Consider the following 21,072-nt stretch of genomic DNA (forward strand, 5'->3'; position numbering starts at 1 on the left):
GGGTTAGGATAAGAGTGTTGGGACAGAAGTAAAGAAGGGAGGAGACCAAGACGGCCTCAGAAGAGCGGTCACTAACTTGTATGCTCGAGTTTGGAGGAATGGTCAGAAGTGTACTGGGCATGAAGAGCTGGGGCAGGGGAGTTATCTTCCTATGGTGAAGGTGACCAGCACATAACAGACGCTCACTGACTGACTAGAAAATGAGCAGCGTGATAATCTGCACAGTGTTGGGGAAGGAGAGATCACTGCTGGCTAAGTGATCCGAGAGGGCTTCAGGGAAGAAGTGAGGGCTGACCAGAGCTTTGAGAGTGAGTAAGGTCTGGGGAAGGTGGAGAGGCAGTCAGGCAAGGGGAAGTGATCAGAGTGAGCCAAGGCTCTCAGGTCCTTCTCTCCCTCTCCCTCCATTTTCTGAGTGCTTTCAGTGGGAGGGCTGGAGTAGGCTTTGCTGAGCAGAAGCAAGAGAAGCAATTCCAGTTTGAGGAGGTGGGCTGGGTGAGATCCCTGCAGCTCACATGGATGCTCCCACAGTGGGACCACTCCCTCAGGGTGTCAGACCATAGAACAAGAGAGCTGGGATGAACCTGAGAGAGCCCCTGCCCCCGAGGGGAGAAGCCCAGCAAGAGAGAAATGACAGATGCAGGCCCAGGTGCCCAGTCTGGTGACTTGAGGATCAGGGCCTTTTCCTCGCTTTGAGGAATTACAGATGCCCACTTCAAATGACATATTTGCTTTTTACAGAGAAAGAAAGGTGACCAACAACTACTGAGTGTCTTCTTTGTTAAGTACTGTATTTTTATGCAAATAACACAAGTCTACTTTTGTTTGCCACCATGCCCTCCTCCCTCTACAAGGCTGCCATGCCGATTTTTTTTTTAATATGTTGCTGTAAAAAAATTAGCAAGGCATGCTTATGAAAATACCTCACAGGAAGAGGGTGAGGTTGGCAAACAAACACAGAAGACCTGTTATTTGTGTAAAAATACCATACTGTTATGAGTTGAATTGTGTCCCTGAAAAAGATATACTTAACTCTTAATCTTTGGTACCTGTGAACATGACCTTATTTGGAAAATCGGGTTATTGCTGATGTAATTAGTTACTATGAGATCATACTAGAGTAAGGTGGGGTTTAATTCAATATGACTGTTATCCTTATAAATTGGAGAAGACACAAGAAAGCACACAGAGGGAAGACGGCCATGTGAAGACATAGGCAGAGACTGGAGTGCTGTAGCCACAAGCCAAGGAATGCCCCAACTACCAGAAGCTAAAAGGGTAAGGAAATATCTTCACCGAGAGCCTTCAGAGAGAGCATAGCCTTGCTCATACCTTGATTTGCGACTTTTAGTCTCCAGATCTGTGAGACAATAAGTTTCTGTTGTTTTAAGTCACCCACTTTGTTATGGAAGCTACAGAAAACTAATACAAGTATCTTACATAAAAAATATCTGTTTTTTAATCTTTGTAGCACTTTTTACCCCACTGTCATGTGATTATCTGTTCAATGTCCCTCTCCTTGACTAAAAGGTAAACTCCAAGGGGACAGAGAGTAGGCGGCCCATAGTCTTGCTCACTGCTATTTCCCCAGCACCCAGCAAAATGCGTCTGGCACACAACAAACTTATTAAACAGGTGTTGAATGAAAGAACTAATCCTCATGGCAGGTCTACAAAATACATCTTACCATATCTGTACAGGCTTAGAGAGGTAAAGTTATTTTCCAAAAGTCACACGGGTGGCAAGTTTTCGAATTTAGGGTCGTAAGACTCCAAAGACTTGCTCTTACCACAACTCTACACCTCCTTAGGCAACTGCAGTTTTCTCATGTTTCACAGGGTTCCCACGTCCTGCTCACTCTGCAGGACCTTCAGCTCACCTCTGACCTTCCCAAGGGGCGTATGAGGAACTCTATAATTGTGCCCCTGGGGGTAGGGAGGTGGATTACCAGGATTCATCTTACCTCTAGGAGCTCTGACTCTACCTTCTGCCCATTCACAGTTCTTCATATGTGGCTCTGATCCACCTCCCCCCTCACCCATCTGTCTTGGTCCAAGTATCATCCAAACAGCAGGGATGTGCAAAACCTAACGGGTTTGTCCTGCCAGAGCAGCACTGACGGCCCTGCACATCCGCTGGATGCATGCAAAATGGCCTTTGGTCCTGGACCCGGACCAGCTGAGTTGGGGGTAAGGGGTCTTGGTGGGATAAGTGGGGTAGGTGACATAGGACTGCCCTCAGATTCCCAAGGGCTGCGGTGGGACACAGTGAGCACCTGAGGGCAGGAATTATGGAGAGGCAGAGTTCAACCATGTGGCTGACGCCTACCCACCAAATCAATCCATGACCTTGGCCTTGTTTGACCATCCTTTAGCCCACAAGCCCCTCCAGAGCACAGACCATACAGGATTCATCTTTGCTGAACAGAGTTGCTGAATGATTTGCCTGGCTCAGAGAAATGGGCAACTCAGGGACTGGGGAACTGTATCCAAGGTCACTCCAATGGGGAACGGTCCCTGCGAACCACCTGCTATAGTATATGAAGCAGTTCTAACTACTTTTGCCTACCTCTGTAGCCTTGTCTCTCTGCCCTGCCCACTCCTTCATTGCCCACTCCTGCCAGGAACTACTTGCAGTTCCCTCAATAAGCCTGCCGCTCTCACAACTCCAAATCTCTGTCAGGCACTTGTGTTGCCTGAGATACTATTTACTTCCTCTTCAGTTGGATGAATCCAACAAGTTCCTTAATTTGAGATCTTCATCAGCCACGGGCAGCATCCCCATCCCAGCTATGTAAGCAGCCTTCATCTACATTCTCTCCCAACACCTAAAACCCTACGGTAACAGCAAGGCTCACAGTGCACTCCAACTGTTTCTGATGAGACTGTGACCTCTTTAAGGCAGTAACACGATCTTAACTCTTTGATTTCCTTGTTCCCAGCACAGGGCCTGGCACAGAGGAAGAGTCCAATGTTTCCTATACAAATACATTTGCTCACAGACAGAGCCGTCCCATAATGGCAGGGACTACACTGGAAGGCAGTGAGTGAGCTTCCTGTCTTGCAGTGAATGTTCCAGGAGGCTAAATGATCACTGGGCAGGGAGGCTACAAAAGGCTTCTTGTTCTGAGAATGAGGCTGAACTAGGTGAACGCTGAGGCTCCTTTTAGGAATAAGACTAAGGCCTTGGGGCTCTAAGAATTACCTTCCAGCCAAGCTCAGTGGAACACTAGGAATAGCAAGCCTCTGGACCCTGGTGAATCCTGGCAGCTGGACTGCTTCTGGGTTGCTTCCATTCATCTATGTTGGCGAAACATCAGCCTTTCACTGCTTCATGATGATGAAAACACCATTTGTTTAGATTCCACGTGGCATAATAAGCACGTCCTTTCCCCTCTCTGGGCCTCAGTTTGTCCATCTATAAGATGGCATAAGAGATTGGATTGGGCTCTCTCGAAAGAGAATATTTCTATGAAATCTCTACAAATTTTCTGGTTGGCATCTTGAGATTATACCGCCTGGTAAGGTTGAAACTATGAAGAAATGGTGGGCTCTTAAATTAAACAGGAAAGAGTCCTTCAGGGTTGTGTGCTGGCAAAGCCTACTCCAATGAACAAACGAACCCAATAGCTCAAGGGCCCAACAGCCCCAGAACCCACTGCAGTACACAGAGGAGTTCTAGTCATGAAGGCAGGCAAAGGAGGCCACACAGAGCTGCAGGACCACAGGGGCTGAGTGACTTGGTGATCAGAAGACTGCCAGATCCACAGAAAAAACCAGATAGGCCTCAGTTTGAAACCTGGTTCTGCCATTTACTAGTTGTGTGGCCTCGGGGAAGTTAGTTGATATCTCTGAGCCTGTCTGCTCATCTGATCATCCTATCTACTGCTGGGGTTGTTTAATGTGTAAAAACTACCTAACCTAGTATCTAGAACAAAACAGGTATTCAAACCCATTCCTAACTTTCCCACTTCCACTTCCCCTGGCTGGTGAAACCAGCTAAAAATAAGCCTGACACATGGCTATTCTGAAGCCAACAACCAACAGGGAAAGCCCTGTTCTGGCAATGAGGGAAAGCCCAGAAACTCCTTCTAGATATTCTGGCTATCTAAGCAGTTAGCTGGAGCCCTGGAGGGAGAGTGGTTAAAGAGCTATGGCTGCTAACCAAAAGGTCAGCAGTTTGAGTCCACCAGCTGCTCCTTGGAAACTCTATGGGGCAGTTCTACTCTGTCCTACAGGGTCGCTATGAGTCAGAATAGACTGGATGGCAATGGGTTTGGGTTTTTTTTTTTTTAAGCAGTTAGCTAGAGGGTAGCCTGGAGTTGTCCCCCAGTCCTGTCCCTACTGTTCACAGAAAAATGGATCCTAGGGAAAAAGAGAAAGAAGGGTCCTAGATTGTCCAGCTACTCTGTCCAGATCCTAAAATAATCTGGGAATCAACTATGGCTGTTTCTGATTCAGTCGACAGTACAAAAAGTCCTCCAAAGTAGGTGACTGATATTTATAAGATAAACTATTCTAGTTCTCACTACTTTGCTTGACAACAAACCTAAAGAGGCACAGGGCACAGTGGTTTTTGGTACCACTCCAACTGAGGCGGTGGGCAGATTGTTGCCCTCCTAGGCATCACCTCTATGACAGGAATATGAAAACTAGACTGGCAGAATGTCTCTCTCTCACCCTTCCTCTCTAGCCGTCCTTCAAAACCCAAGTTTCTTGAGCACTCCTGCTCACTGGTGATAATGAACTGAGAACGTAAAGAGATGGAAAAGAGCTCTGAGACAGAAGGCCCAGGAGGAGAGCCCTAGCAAAGAGGCAACTGAGCCACTGCCAATAATGTCTAAGGAGTAGAGGGGGGCATGGGGGAGGCAGAGGGCTGGAGATGGGAAAATAGAAATCTGCCTGGGAAAAGTTGCGGGGGAGAAGGGGAATTCTACAAACTATAGGCCAGTGAGCTTGAAATCAAGTCCAGGCATAGATGTAAAATGGACCATTCAAGTATGATTTCTGAGGGCTTGCAAGGGAAAGCAGCAATCGCCAAAAGTCATCAGGGGTTGATCAAAGATTAAAACATGCCAGACAACAACATCTGTGTTTTGTTGTATGACAACAGTGTCTATGATGTGCCAAGTATTGTACACACATTGTCTCATGCATGCCCTCAAACAATTGTGTCATCATCATTATAGGATCTACTGAGCATTACTCTGTGTCAGCCCTTGGGCGAAGGTCTTAACATACATTTGCTCATTTAATTCTCATAAAAACCATAATGGTAGGTACTATCATTAATTGTGTTACAGGTGAGGAAACTAATGCCCAGGAGGTTAAGGCAGTTGCCCAAGGTAACCGAATTAGAAAGTGGAAGAGCCAGAGTTCAAACCTCTAGTATTTCTGACCTCAGAGCCTATGCAGGCTTAATCACCGAGCTGGCTCTTCTGCTTGTATGTTGTAGACATTACAATGTCCACTTTACAGAGGAGAAAACAAAGGTTGAGAAGGGTTAAATAACTGGCTTGAAGTCAAGCATAAAATGAGTTAGAGAGCTGAGATTCAAACTCATGTAACATCTGTCACCAAAGCCTGGGCTGCCTCCTGTACAGGGAAAAGCCAACAGGAGGCCTTTGGCTGACATTAGCTGCCTTTTCTAAGGCACCACCAGAGACCTGGGCTTAAAGAACTCAGTTATAGATCGCAAAGGATTTTAAAGATCAAAGCTGGTATTTTAACAGACCTTGCACAGAACACAAGCATGACCCTAGAGGGGAACAGAGGTGTCAGACATCCAGCTCGAAAGAGCCAAGGCAGATAGATAAACAGTTCACAATGGCTTTCTCCTTCTTAAAAAATTTCAGCCCGCTTGTGATCTGGCCAACAGGGACATTATCTCTTCTTTCTGCATTCTCTTCTCTCAAATGGAGATAACAATCCTTACTTGACTTGTTGATATGGCTATTGAAATAGTCCAATGAAATAAAAATGTCAAGGTGCTTTGAAACCTGTAAAGTGCCAGGTACATGTGAATTACTGTTATTATTTTTATTATCTATACCTCTTCTGGTCAGAATTCATCATTTCTGCCTACATTCCCTGACAAAGTACACATAAAATCTAAAACTATCAAATGGCTCACCCCTGCAATCAGAGCACATGTATTTTATTCTGCCTGGTTTTGTGTTGTCTACATGTCTGTGTTTCCCATTAGACTATGTGTGTATCTTGAAGGCAGGGTCTAGCTTTACTCTTCTTTATATTCTTTACACAGACCTTTAGAGCCTTATTTGAACTATCTGAATCACATCAAACAGATTTAAACTATCTAAGTAGTATTCAAAGAGCCCTGGTGGCACACTGGTTAAGTGCTCGGCTGCTAACTGAAAGATCAGTGGTTTGAACCCGCCATCAGCTCCATGTGGCGGTCTGATTCTGTAAAGATTTACAGCTTTGGAAACCCTGTGGGGGTAGTTCTACTCTGCCTATAGGGTCACTATGAGTTGGAATCGACTCAACGGCAATGGGTTTGGTTTGGTTTTGGGGTTGGCAGTGGTTAAGCGCTTGGCAGCTAACTGAAAGCTTGGCAGTTCAAACCCACCAGCCGCTCCACAGCAGGAATATGTGGCAGTTTGCTTCTGTAAAATTACAGCCTTGGAAATGCTATGGAGCAGTTTTACTCTGTCCTATAGGTTATAGGTTTGCTGTGAGTTGGAATTGACTCAACAGCAATGGGTTTGGGTTTATAGGGTCACTATGGTTGGAATCAGCGATGGGTAGTAGCAAGTAGTATTTACTGTGTAAAAAACTGAGGAAGATACTTAACGTAGGTGAGGAGAAACCAAGAAAGACCTTCTTACATACACTGAAACTCACCCCTCCCACTGGATCTCTAGTTTTGCTTCCCCTCGTCCCTTTGGAATTTTCTGGAAACTGCCAGCCTCCAGTATAAAACTCATTGCTCTAAACCACTGGCTTGTGGATGTCTAAATAAAGGGACTCTGTCTTGTTCATTTCTATATTCTCAGCACTTAGCACAGTGTCTGGCATAAAACATGTCCTTAAGAAATGTTTGTTGAAGAAATGAAAGAATAAATTAATGAATATACACATGAATAAATATGTACCTTGTAAATTAGAATGTCTTCATGCTTTTTTGCATCCTCAGCATTTACTTCTTTGTGGGAATGGGACAGGAAAGGGAGGAGAAGGATAAAGGGACTGGTGTTTATTGACCACTTAGAGCACGCTGGTCATATGGCTGATCATCAGGAAGGGCTGCCTCCCATGCTAAAATCATAGGAAAGGCAAGTTTTGTTTTATGAAGAACGGATGTGTCTCTTCTGGGGAGAGGATCACATCCATGTTGGTCACAGTGAAAGCCAAGGGCTGAAGAAGGCCATGCAGCGTGAGGGGCCAGGGAGAGGCACAGAAGACCAGGTATTAGGAGACCTCTGGGAATAGGCCAGTGATACTTTCTGGGCTGGCTTCCTCAGCAACAATACAAGGGCATTGGTATATACCCTCTCTAATTTCTTTCATAACTCCATGACTCTATGTTCTATAGAATCTGTCCTGTTAAATCCATCTCGTGTTTATTTGTGGAATGAAGAAATGAATAAATGCACAAATGAAGAAATGAACCATCCAGTGAAGCCTCTGAAACATCTTCTGATAACATCTTGCTGCTGTCCCCCACCCTTCTGTGTGTGGTTCTTCCTTTCTGTCCCCAATCTCCATATATGCACCAGTACAATTTCTGGTTGGTAGGGTGGCCTGCTCCTTACTCCCAGGTCCCCACCAGGTTCAGGAGGCCAGGCTACCGTGTGCTCAGCTGCCACCGAGAGACCCTCCGCTGCCTGTGGGAGTCAGAAATGCTTCCTGGTCTTCGGGGTGGGGAGTTTTCATTTTAAAACTGAGCATCTCTTGACCTGTTGGCCTCCCCGGTCTCTGGATTTGCCTGTTATGATGTGAATAACCCAGCACCTGAGCTGCACAAAGGCCCTCAAGCTGGGTTGCTGGGTGAGCTGGGCAGGTGAAAATGGTCAAGGACAGGCCTCAAAAAGCAATGGTCAAGCCTGGCCCAGAGGGCAGAGGATGGCACAGCCCAGTCCACATCAACCTTAGGCCAAGATGTGTTCCTTAGAGGGCATGTGAAGCCAAGAATCAGACAACGGTTTCCTGATGCCCTCCAGGTCAGTTTCTGGCTGTTGTCTGCTTTGTGGCAGGCTTCTTGGTGGTGTTACAGGTCAGCAGTTGCTAGTTCAAGGGGGTGTCTTTCCGATTCACTGAGAGAGTTCCACCTTCTAATACTAGCCTCTCCCCAAGAAAGCCTACTACATTGCATTTTAATTACATGCTTGCATGTTTAACTCCCCTCCCCAACATCTTGTTCTTCTTTGTATCTCCCCAAGTTCCTAGCTCAGAAAGCATCCAGTCAGTGTTAACTGACTGAATGAACAAAAGAACAAACATTCATAGCCCTCTTTATCTTCAGTACTAGAAGAAGACCCTGAGTGGCAGAAGTTAATTAACCTACTCAAGCTCATAGAGCCAATTACTGCCTGTGGGAGCCAGAGTTAAAAGCCAGGCCAGACCCTGCCTTAGGTCCTCCCCTAAATGTGTGGAAGAGAAGCTAACAGTAACTGAGCATCAACAGAATGCTAGGCACTATGCTGTGTCCCACAGATTGTGCAGTGGATGCTATCATTCCCATTTTACAGATGAGAACATTAAGGCTCAGAGAGGTGCTCTCTGCATAGATTGCGCCCACTTTTCCCACCCACTCACTCCAGCCTGAATAACAAAAATTAATCCTTCAGGCCTCATCTTATAAGTCATTTCCTTCAGGAAGTCTTTCTTCTCTGGTCCCCCTCCTCTGCCTCCCCACAGCCCTCTGTCCTTTTATCCCTGTGGTCACATTTACGGGTTATGCTACCATTGATTGTTGCAGTGAGTGTCTCCCTCATCAAACTCTGAGCTCCTCATGGACAGAGGACAAGGGCTATATCTCAAATATATTGCACTCCCACCACTTGGCAAAATGCCTGGCACATAGCAGGAAGTCAGTAAATATTTGTGGAAGAAAACAGGGAAAGAGGAAAGGAAGGAAAGAAGGAAGATTCCTAAAGCCACAGAGTTGGGAAGTGGGGAAGTTAGGATTTGAACCCAGGCCTGCCTGACTCCAAAGCCTATATACTCTTTCCATGAAAACAGCCTCCCCTCAAGGGTAGAGACCTTTTACTTGCATTTTTGTGCATATATATGGGGGATGCTTCATGCACACTTGTGACTTGAGCTGATTTATGTTCAGTCCACCCTACTGTGATGCAGACTGTGACTCGGACTGGTGGAGAACCAGCCACTGAAACCTGTGGAATGGAGACCCTGAAAAGATCAAGAAACTAAAAGTATAGTTGGGGTCAACTTTGTCTAAGTGTTTTAGAACTAGAAGGGGCACATGCTGATGCAAAGCCTGGTGTCTTATTACCCCAGTGGTTTAGGAATGGTTTCTGCAGGTTAAACTCAGCTCATGATCATGCAGAACAGGCAGTTTTCTTGGTAGTCTAGATAGATAATTTGTGTGGAGAGTTTTTGTTGTTAGTGTGTTTTTGTTTTTTTCCAAAAAGAATTTTTTTTTTCCCCCAAAAAAGGCCTAGCATGCACAGTGCAATGAAAATAGAAATCATTCATCTGAAGACCAGGAAACACATTTCTTTCTGAAAATTCCAGATCTCTCCCTATCCCTGGTGCCAACACCAAGAAGGGTTTCACAAATTTTTACATTTAGGGTTTCTCTTTGAGGTTTTGTTTTAATGAATAATTTTTTAAGTTGCAAACTACATGTGACCTTTAGTGTCATTGTGAGCTTCTGTGGCTATGATTTGAGAGTTTTAAGGCAAAGGCAGAAGTTGGGGGGTGAAAAATCACTAGCCTATGACTGATCTGAGACTGAGCTTTGCTTCCCCATGTGATTTCAAGTAAGTCTCAACTTCTGTTTCCTTTTCTGTGACAAGGGCATAAAAAGATCCTTGCTGATTCCCAGGGCCATCTTGAGTATCTACTGAGACACTGCTTGGGAAGATACTTTAAGAAGTAAAAGGCCCCCACAAATCTAAGTAAGGTAGGGTAGTATCACATTTATCTAAACACCAAAATGGAATGAGGCATTACATGTTAAAAATTATCTAGATAACAGAAGCTTTCCTTCTTGGATGCAAAATTTAGTTGACTTAAATTTTAGGGATAGAACCAGTGTTTCTAGATGAGATTAGCCCCCTTTTCAAGTAAAGTACACTAACTGAGGGTTATTAGTTATTAGCCCTCAGGGGCTATGGAGGCTTGTCTTATACTGACTTTCTCAATACTGACTGGCCTCTATTTTTTAGAATTCTCAACTGTTATGCTTGGAGAGAATTTTTCTGTCTGTTCCTGTCTGTTAAGCAGTTATTTTTTCCCTGCTGCCAAGGCTGCTGCCGATTCTTGCTTCCAAACCACTCTTAGATGAGAACACCTGATTTGTTAAAGTCATGTGCACAACAGAAGCCTAGTAAGTTCTTCTATGAGCAAACAAATGGAGTTCTACGCATTTTTATATGAATCTTTCTAAGGCCATTTGTCTCTATAAGCTTTTAATGCTTCCTGCTCCAACCAAAACAAGTCAGACACTCCTGGCTGGTACAATTTTCAAGGGCTTCAACCATTTGCCCTCAAACTACATTTACAGATCTCTTCTTAGTATGCTCCAGGTGTTTTCCTGTACTCAGTAAGTGCTAACCTCTGCCTCCTCTTGTGCCTTGAAACATCGTCTACCTTTCAAGGCCCAGCTGAAGTCCACTTCCATCCTAAAGATCTCTCTCCAGCCCTCAGCTGCAAATAACCTCTCCATCCTTGGAACTTTCAAATCATCTCATCGGCATCCCTCCTGTGGTATTCATCACTTTCTGACTTAATATACTTTTTTAGGGTCATGTCTTGTTCTCTTTACTATCCTGAAACCTCTTTGGAGAGAGGTTCCCTACAATCCCTGGTACTGCCTTTTGCTGAATGGAGGCACTAATGAGCGATGGCAAATATTTTGTCAGCTCTTGTTCTCTGAGCCACATTCACCATTGTGTTCTAGAGAGCTCGGCTGCTGCATACCTAACCTCCTACAAGACTCACTGTGGGAGGGGAGTGACTCTTCCTTGGGGTAACTTCTAAGCCAAGTCTCTGTCCTTCTCTAGCCTCAGGGGCACCTGGCCTGTTCTATCCCCTTGCCCTCCTGCAAGAGGAGCGGCACAAAGTGTCCCACCCATGTGGGATGGTACGGCCTGCTGGGGCACTCACCGCTGCCAAGCCGCAGGAGTAGCACGTCCTGCAGCCTCCGGTTGAGGTCACGGAGCTCCTTCATCTCAGACACGAGTGCCCCGTACTCCTTGAGCTTCTTGGCCTGCTGGACCAGCTGCCTCCGAGTCCGCTCCAGCTCCTGCTGGAGGTGGCGCATCTCCTCCTGCTGCTGCTGGTAGTTGCGCAGCAGCTCCTCGTACAGAGCCCGGGGCACGACAGCATCCTCCAGACTGTCCATGTCATCCGTGCCCGGGGAGGTCTCCACGAAGACCTCTTCTGGACACGTGCTATGGCCCAAGCTCAGGCCGTTCTGCTTCTCCAGCCGGGCCACCACTGCCTCGATGCTCTTGTGTGCCCCTTCGCTCGGCTTCCGCCCCTCAGGTCTCTGTGTAGGACAACGAGAATCAGTTCAGGCAAGGGCAGCTGGGACTTTCTTGGACTGCAGCTCAATATTTCCCCAGACAATCCTAGAATCACAGAACCACAGAACATCAGTGCTTGGAGAAACCTGTGCAAACACTTAGTCAAAGCCCTTCATTTTACAAATGGGGACACAGAGACCCAGAGTGGGGAAAGGCCTTGCCCAAAGTAACCCAACATGCCAGCACTTTTTCTATTCCACCACTCTACCTCTTGGATGTATATTATACCGGCACTACCCTCTCCAACTCCCCTGCCCATAGTGCCTTGCTCAGAGGAGGTGTTCAATGCGCATTTGTGCAAATCAGGGAGAAATCAGGCCAACCTAAGCTGTTCTCAGGGGAGTTATGCTCAAATCTCAACAACAAAAACATAAAAGCAAAAAAAAAAAAGAAGGAAAGAAAAAACATTCCTTTACGTAACCTTTTCCTCAAGAATACTTTAGTTGGGAAGGGTGTTAAACTCTAATCTAGGGCAGGGGTCATGTCTTATTTTCTGTTTCTCCACTGCCTAACACAGAGCTGGCAAATGACAGGGGCTCAAAAATGTTTACTCAACTGAAAAGTTCAAAGAATGTTAGAGTTGGAAGATACCCTAAAGATTCTGTTTTTCCGTTTAACTCCCTCATTTTACAAATGAGGAAAAGGAGGGCCACAGACGGGAAGGATTATACTCAAGGTCACAGGGTGAGTTACAGAAAAAGCCAGAACCAGGATGTGGAGCCCAACTTCCAGCACAAGGCTCCTTTCCCCACATCTACCAGCCTTTGCTTGGACTCTGGCCAAGTTGAAGTTTAGCAAGACAGTGCATACAGAGAGGGCAGTTCATAGAAGAAAATTATCTTGGGGGTTGGGGCTTTAACTGCCTGAGGAAATTCTAGCTCAAGTGAACAAAGCGATCAATGAGGGGCAGTGGGAGTTACAGGACCAAATGAATTCTTCACCCAGGGCAGGAAGGGTTAGGACCTTTCCTGATTGGGAGCACTTGTAGGAGGTGCAGACAATTGAGGAAACAAGATTCCAGACAATTTAACTGTGTCTGGTCAGGTCTGTCTTAACCTCTAACTAAGTTTCTGGAAATTTAAGGGAAAAATTTTTGAAAATGACTCTGAGATTGAGTTACATGACCAAACTCAATGTAGTTATATCCCCTGGAATAAGGTGCTGCTAGTCTAGATGACCCCGGGTGGTGCTGATGGTTAACTGCTTAGCTGGTAACTGAAAGGTTGGTGATTTGAGTCCACCCAGAGGCACTGGGCAGAAGGGCCTTCAAACCTACTTCCAAAAAATCAGTCACTGAAAACCATACGGATCACAGTTCTATTCTGACATATGCGGAGTCATCACGAGTTGAAGTTAACTCAATGGCAACTGGTTTTTTGTTTATAGTCTAGATGACTTTATTGGTTAAAATTGTAATGATCACTTTACAGGTCTGACTCCATCACTTGACTATGAGACCCTCAAGGGAAGGGACCACATCTGGCTAATCTCCATGACTCCAGGGACCAGCATAGGGCAAGGCCCATTAACAGGAATAGAATGAATGACATGAACTGAACTCAGCTACATCTTTGGGACTATGCCTTGAGAATGTCTTTGGCCTGGTGTCTAAAATCAGACCATGGTCAATGCAAAAGGCATCCTGCTTCTCCCAACTCCCTTTCTTCTCCTCTGGGGTACCCATTGCAAAGAAAAAACATCTGGCTTGCTGAACAAGATATTCAACAGGTATATAATGTGAAGGCTAGATATCAACTGGGATACACACGAAAGGAAATGCAACCTTATACAAATGTTTTCTCCCAACACAGACAGGTCCTACAGCCCTGTTTTGTGAACCTGGATCACCTCATTTCCCAACAAGTTTGCCCTTAGCTGTTTGGGACAATCTGATAGTGACTAGTTCTAAACTGCTGCACAAGAACAGTTGGTTAATGTTCCTGGAATTAAGCACTGACCTCTCAAGAACTGTGGGCTAGAGAAAAAAGCATCATTCCAAACCCCCAGCAGCGAGGACACTGCACAGACTGTGCTAACAGGACCGCGCTTGGAGGCACAGCACGAGTCAGGGCTCCCTGGAAAGCTGCTCGGCAATGCAAAGGCATGCTGACTGGCCCAGACATAGCCCACCCTGAAAAAACCATGGCCTTTGACACCAGGGGACATTTCTATGGGGAGAAGAGGCCAAATTGGAATTCTTCAGCTATGAGAAACTTGAAAATGCTCCCACATACTTCCAAAAAAAGGAAGGATTTTATTACCTTGATGTGTCTAAGCTGTAAATCTTCTTCCCCGTAATCTTTAATTTCCCCATCTTCTTCTATGTGATTGAGAGAAAGTTTGGGGATTTTTATTTTCTTCTGCATCACACTGTTTTCAAGGTCAGATTTGTCTTCTAAAATGCATATCAAGAAAACAAGGTTCATTATGGGTCAAAATGCTCAAAATGCCCATAACCCCAAATGCTAGAGAATGATTTAGGCCAGACCAGTTAAAAAGGAAAAGCAAACAAATCTAAGGCCTAGTCCCTCTGGCATGCAGGGATCCTAACGGCAGCAGTGTGGATCAAACCTCTGGGATCAAGGGTATTTTCTAAAATCATGGCCATACAAAGTGTTGAAATGGCATCCAGTGAATTTGCTTAGGGGTTTCTCTAAGTACATCTTTAAAGGGTGGCCTTTTATGGAATTCTAGAATCTTGGAACTGGAATGGTACTTAGATTGCTATCCTCTCTAAACTGGCACATTCCTCAACAACTGAGATTATTCTAAGCCAGTGTCTTCCCAGAAAAACCTGGTGGGTTTCTGCTGGCTCAGGTACCAACAGGCATGAAAGGGGTGATGACTCTTACAGAGTGAGGGCCTCAGCAGGAAAGGCAGAGACCGCCCCAGAGCCCAGGCACAGGACAGGCTGCGATAAGGCAGATATAGCAAGAGTAATGAGTAACATTAACTGCCTTTTTACTGGTATCAAATCATGGAATGACAGAGTTTGAGGGGTCCTGGTGACCAAGTGGTCTAACTCGCTCATTTGAGAGATTAGCAAACTCAAACCCAGAGGATAGAAGGGGCTTGCCTAAAGTGTGAGCCTGAGGAAGAGCCTCGAGTGGAAAACTGGCCTCTGGTATCTTGTCCAACGCTTATGTGTGGTCACAATGCACAGAGAAGGTGCTCTACCAACTAGAAAATGCTAAAGAAAATAAATTTCTATTTCCTTATTATTTAAACTCAACTTCACATAATCTAAAGAAGAGTATTTTTTCTCCACAGATTTCAAACGGTACATGCCAGATGGGTCTCTCACTGGAGATGCCAAAAGTAAAAATTGAAACAGAGGTGCTCCAGAGGTGGGAACTTGAGCCTACTCTAGAACTAGCCCCTTGTGGTAAAATACTTTGGGAGTTTTGTTTTCTGGGCTTGAACTAGACTTGGGAATTTCTGGTTCTTACACTCCTCAAAGTTTCCCACTGCTATATCCGAAATGTATTTTCTAGCATGTTGCCCAACAGTGGATGTGGCACATGGCCAGGCACATGGTTAAATCCAGTTTCCAAGGGTCTTTATGAGTGTGTGTTAAACACACTCTTACACTTCCCCCAGGCCAGGCTTCTCTTCTTGCAACTTGTTAGAAAAACTGAGAAGGAAGCTTGAAAGTGCATAACTACTCCAGAATGTAGTCAAAATGCCAAATCTTCCCAAATGGTCTTTGGAATGGAGCCCCAGCTGGTCAGAAGGGTGACTCTGGTATCAGAGGGACCTAAGTGGGAACTCCCTCTTCCATGACAGGGTGATGAGGAAGGGTGGGCAAGGGCTTTAGCCTCTCTGATCCAGCCAGTCCCTCCTCTGTCACCGGAGTTGTAGAGATAAGATCAATAACTCACACAACTCACTGCACAGTGCTTGGCATACTAGGCACTCAATGAATGGTATATTACAATTGGGGTTATTGACATGCTTTGAATCATTTTATCCACTTAATCAAAAGATGAATAAAGACACAATTTAAGAAACAAAGAAACGACTTTAGCGAAATGTGGAGTGTAAAGGAACTGCCGGTGTTAATAATCCCCTTTTGATCAAAGATGAAAATGGCCTTTCCCACAGACCAGGGGAGCAATCCTCAGTTTCTGTTTTTACAAGAATGGCCTGTTCTTGTTCTCTTTCTGCCTATAAAATACATCCAATGGTTTAGGCATGAACAACAGCGGGGCCTTTGGTCATTCTAGGAGAGCAACAGCTTCCCTCCTACAAATCACATTTGATTCGTTCTAAGCCAAGAAGCTGCTAAAATGTTAAACCTAAGGAAAGTGCTCCAAATGAAGCTATCCTCGAATGGTGGGTGTGTGTGTGTGTGTGTGCAAGAGTGCATGTGTGAAAACATACAAATAGAGACAACAAGACAGAGAGGCAGAGAGACAGGCAGAAATACAGGTGATAGGAAGGTACCCTATGTGGCAATTCTACTGGGGTAAAGTTAGGAGTCTGACAAGTTCAAGGGCAAAGGTTTGAGATGTAGCCACCAAACTGGAAAAGACAAGCTATGTTCTCCTTCCCTGAGCTGAAATAAAACACTGTGGCTCAGAATCGTGCTGGCATGGAATTGGTGTGGAGAGGAGCTATCATTCAGACTCAGAAAACTGGGTAATATTTGAACTGAGAACAATTCTCAGATCATCTTATTAAATCCTTTCAAAAATGCAGATGAGGAAAGTGAGGTTCCAAACGGTTACTCTGTGCCTCCATCCATGCAAAAATCAGGCTTAGGGATACCGAGGGGATAGGACCAGACAAGACCTTCATCCAAAGAAGCTCACTGTTGTTCGAGGTCACAGAAGTTAGGGCCATGCCATGAAGTATAAGAACCCAGAGCTTTTCCTCCCATATCTCACCATGACATTATCAAGAATTTATACTTTGTGGGATTTAGGCTGAGCCCTGGGGACACAGACTAATAAACATCCAGACCACTGTGGACACAAAATAAAAACCATGAAAAGATAACCTAAGATCCCAATACTGAGTTTGAAATAAGGCATAAAGAACCACTGTAGAATTTCAGGGGCAAGGGGGATAACCTCAGTTGTCAATGTAACTAAGGAAGACTTTTGACAGGGGGTAGTATCTGAGTTTTGTGATCATGGGTAAGTTACTTTACTTCTCTGAGCCTGTTTTCTCATCTGTGACCTGAAGTAAATAATTCCTACTCTACTCACATTGCCAGGATATTATAAGGATTATCAGTATTATATGTTAAAAGGAGCCCTGGTGGTACAGTGGTTAAGAGGTCGGCTGCTAACCAAAAGGTTGGCAGTTCGAATCCACCAGGGGCTCCCTGGAAACCCTATAGGGCAGTTCTACTCCATCCTATAGGGTCGCTATGAGTTGGAATTGACTCAATGGCAAGAGGTTTGGTTTGGTTTTGGTATGTTAAGAAACTGAGCAGAGTAAATGGTACTCGGACAGTCGATGCTCATAAAAGGATAGCTATGAGAATCTAGATCACACAAGATGAGGAAAGCACAGAAGTCAAAAGAAGAAGGTTGGGAAAACACTATACTGGAGTGGTTCAGTTATAGACAGGACAGAGAGGTGAGATGTACATTAAGCTGGTTGGGGTTACAGAGTAAGTGGCCTTGAATTCTAAATTAAGAAAAGCAGAGGTTCAGCCTGCAGGTGTGGAAAGAATATGGAGTCAGACAACCTGGATTTTAAGTCCAGTTCTGCTACTTGGCAGGAATAAGATGTGGCCATATTATTAAGTGTCATTTTCTCTGCAGAAATGGTGATATAACATCTACCTCAAGTAGGCAACAAGTCAGCTGAGGAAATAAATGTGCCTTGAAAACAACAGAGCCCTGTGCAGACAAATACATGGTGGATGACAAAGCTCAGCAGACATTACCCGCTGGCCTGGGACCTGCAGCAGGCTTGTTCCTTGGTGGCCTGTCTACTGCCTGTATAGGGAAAGGCAATATTCAGCCACGCTCCACTCCCTGCCTGATGAGCCGGAGGCCCCATTCCCACCAGTTATACCCCAGGTTCCACGCTCTCCTATCTAACTAGAATACCCCTTCTCCTTCCTTGACTGCTTGACAAATACCACCTAATCTCTACTCATCTCCTTCTTACTCCTCAAAGTTCTTATTATACCTTGTACATACCTTCTTTGTATTCAATTGCCTTACTATATTGCAATTATTTGCTTACAGGTGTACTTTCCCCACTGAGTATGAGCAATCTCAGGGCAGGGCCCGTATCATAGGCCTGGCCATACAATAGGAACTCATCAAAAAAAAAAAAAAAAACATGTTTAATGAATGAATAATAAAAATAGGCTAATCCAACAGACACATGAAAAGATGATATCATTAGGGAAATGAAAATAAAATCACAATAGATACCACTTCACACCCACTAGGATGGCTATAACGAAAAAAAGAAAAACAACAAGTGTTCGAGAGGATGTGGAGAAACTGGACACTCCCTCAGACATTGCTGGTAGGAATGGAAAAGTAGGACAACTGCTGTGGGAAACAGTTTGGTGGTTCCTCAAAAAGTTAAACAAAGAATTACCACATGACCAGCAATTCCACTCCTAGATAATATACCTAAGAGAAATGAAAACGTATGTCTCCACAAAAACTTACACTTGAATGTTCATGCCAGCATTATTTATAACACCCAAAATGTGCAAATAACCTAAATATCCTCAACTGATAAATGGATAAACAAAATATGGTGTATCCATATAATGGAACATTACTCAGCAATAAAAAGGAATGAAGTACTGATACATGCTCCAACATGGATGAACCTTGAAAACATTATGCTAAGTGAAAGAAGCCAGAAACAAAAGCGCACATATTGTATGATTCTGTTTATAGGAAATATCTGGAATGCAAATCCATAGAGACAGAAAGTAGATTAGTAGTTGCCAAGGACTGGGGGAAAAGAGGAAAGGAGAGTGACTGCTAATCGGTAACGGAGGTTTCTTTTTGGGTGGGTGATGAAACTGTTGTGGAATGGCTGCACATTGCGAATATACCAAATACACTAAAAACCACTGAATTATACACTTTAAATGATAAATTTTATGTTATGTGAATTACATTTCAATTAAAAACAAAAGACTACCACTTGTGGAATGTCTACTACATATAAGATACCACTATAAGGCTCTTCACAAATAGTACTACACATCTTAACAACCCTACAGGTTGGTATTATTAGCCCCACTTTTTTTTTTTTTCCACAAAAGAAGAAATGAAGTTCAAAGAAGTAAACCCCCTTGCCTAAAGTTACCCAGCTGGGAAGGGGCAGACGTAGAATTTGATCTAGTCTGTCTTCCTCCCAAGCCCATGCTCTGTCATCTAAACACGCCTGAAACATGGCAGAGCCAGAATAAATGCTAAATGAAAAGATGATGTCTATAGATAAGGACATCCAAATTCCCTAGTCTGAAGCCCAAAGCAGAAGATCAACTTACTCTTGCTTTCCTGCCAGGCCCCTCTGTTCTCAAGAAGTCCCCAGAAGGCAATAACCACAGCCATACAACACATAAAGAGGCTGCAGCCAGACCTCAGGGCTTAAATGGGTTCTCTGAAAAGGTAGGCTAGGCAGTATAGGAAGCATGGAACTTAAAAGAGCTTCGGAAAAGGTCAGAAGCAGATGGTATCTCAAATCACAGGCCTCCTGACCTGGATCCTGCTGCCTTGATGCTTGTGCAGGGTAATTCTGAGGCTCCTCTAAGAGCTAACCGCCTGATGGTTCCATCCTAATGCTAACCAGGCTCCTTTTTGATCTATGCTCCCTGGAAGAGCACTCAGGAGGACCTGAGGCCTCTACTCATCCTTATCTGTAGAGAGTAAGCATTTACTGAGCCCTGTTCTGGGTTGAGAACTGTGCTAAGTGGTTCTTGTCTTTCAGGCTTTTACAACCTAGTATGTGTTAAGAGGAGCCCTGGCGGCATAGTGGTTAAGAGCTCGGCTGCTAACCAAAAGGTCAGCAGTTTGAATCTATCAGGCGCTCCTTGGAAACCCTATGGGGCAGTTCTACTCTGTCCTATAGGGTCGCTATGAGTCAGAATTGACTCAACGGCAACGAGTTTGGTTTGGTTTGGTTTATGTGTCAAGAACCCCAGCTAGAATTCCTGAGGGATGCTGACTCATAAGAGGCAAACTTCTGGTCTCTAGTACTTCCTAACCCTAATCCTGAGTTGAAAGTGATGTCTTCCATTTATGTCTTATTCAGAGAAGAGAATTACTGAACACTCAGTGTCATCATAAAAAGTAAGAAATGGAAGATATGGTTGGGAGAGGGGGGCCCAGTATCTAATAAAGACAGCCCAGTCTCTTGAGTCAGGTGGTCCTGGTTTGGCATTACTGGCTCTGCTACATACTAACTACAGAAACTTGGACAAGCCACTTAACCTGTTTGAATCTGTTTCATTTTCTGTATAGTGGGGGTAATAAGCTGTTTTCCAAAGAAATTATGCATATAAAGCACCAAGTACCGTGCCTTTCTCGTCATAGATGTTCAATAAATTGTGGCTGTTAGGCTACCCTTGAGGGTTCTGTGTTTGGCTTTTATCCCATGGCAATGAGGACCACTGCAGGTGTCTGACACAGATTGAGACATGATGAAAGAGATTTTTTAGGAAGATTAATGTGGCAGTGGTAAGCAAGACAGATGAGGTGTGAGAGAGAGACTGAACACAGGGTGACAAGAAGCTATAACTCTTGACTGGTCACATTAATGAAGGTGAATGGTGGTGTGGATCATCTACGACAGCAAATACTTCAAGTAGCATTTTAATGGGGCTTTGGAATATGCTTCTGGCTTTGAATTCCAGAGAACCACAGAAGAAAGTAGCAGTTGACTGGGAAGGATGAGGAAAGCTTGCTAATCAGCCTGCCTTTGCAACTACTCCAAGCTTGAGGACAAATGATTACAGTTTAGTGTAAACACAGAAGTAAATGTGTAGCCTCTGAAGAGACAACCTTCACCTACCTGACTTCCTGACTCTGTTGTCTCCAGAGCAAGAAAAACCATCAAGGATTCTGAGCATCAACTATCTCCTCCTCCCTCCCAGCTACTATGATGTCAGCTAACTGTAGTCATCCATTCAACAAATATTGAATGAGCACGTACAATATGCCATGGGAAACCCTGGTGGCATACTGGTTAAGAGCTCGGCTGCTGACCAAAAGGTCAGCAGTTCGAATCCACCAGGGGCTTCCTGGAAACCCTATGGGGCAGTTCTACTCTGTCCTTTCGGGTTGCTATGAGTTGGAACCGTCTCGACGGCAGTGGAATGGGTTTTACGTGTCAGGCCT

The 21,072-nt window shown here is 44.7% G+C and overlaps 2 protein-coding genes across 5 annotated transcripts in view; both read right to left on the bottom strand.

Annotated features, from left to right (window-relative positions):
- AGBL4 (AGBL carboxypeptidase 4) overlaps positions 1-21,072 on the bottom strand; it is a 1,457,453-nt gene that overhangs the window by 278,773 nt on the left and 1,157,608 nt on the right. The window lies entirely within an intron of this gene.
- BEND5 (BEN domain containing 5) overlaps positions 1-21,072 on the bottom strand; it is a 55,603-nt gene that overhangs the window by 24,737 nt on the left and 9,794 nt on the right. For 2 of the 3 annotated variants that reach the window (XM_003411093.4, XM_064281939.1), the window contains exons 2-3: positions 13,999-14,132; positions 11,316-11,700 (exon numbers count right to left, since the gene is read on the bottom strand). In XM_003411093.4, the coding sequence (XP_003411141.2) occupies positions 11,316-11,700; positions 13,999-14,132 (519 nt within the window). Of the gene's footprint in view, positions 1-11,315; positions 11,783-13,998; positions 14,133-21,072 lie in introns of all 3 variants that reach the window. The other variant, XM_064281940.1, reaches the window with a different exon arrangement.

The sequence above is a fragment of the Loxodonta africana genome, chromosome 3 (genome assembly GCF_030014295.1).
Source record: "Loxodonta africana isolate mLoxAfr1 chromosome 3, mLoxAfr1.hap2, whole genome shotgun sequence".
NCBI lineage: Eukaryota > Metazoa > Chordata > Mammalia > Proboscidea > Elephantidae > Loxodonta > Loxodonta africana.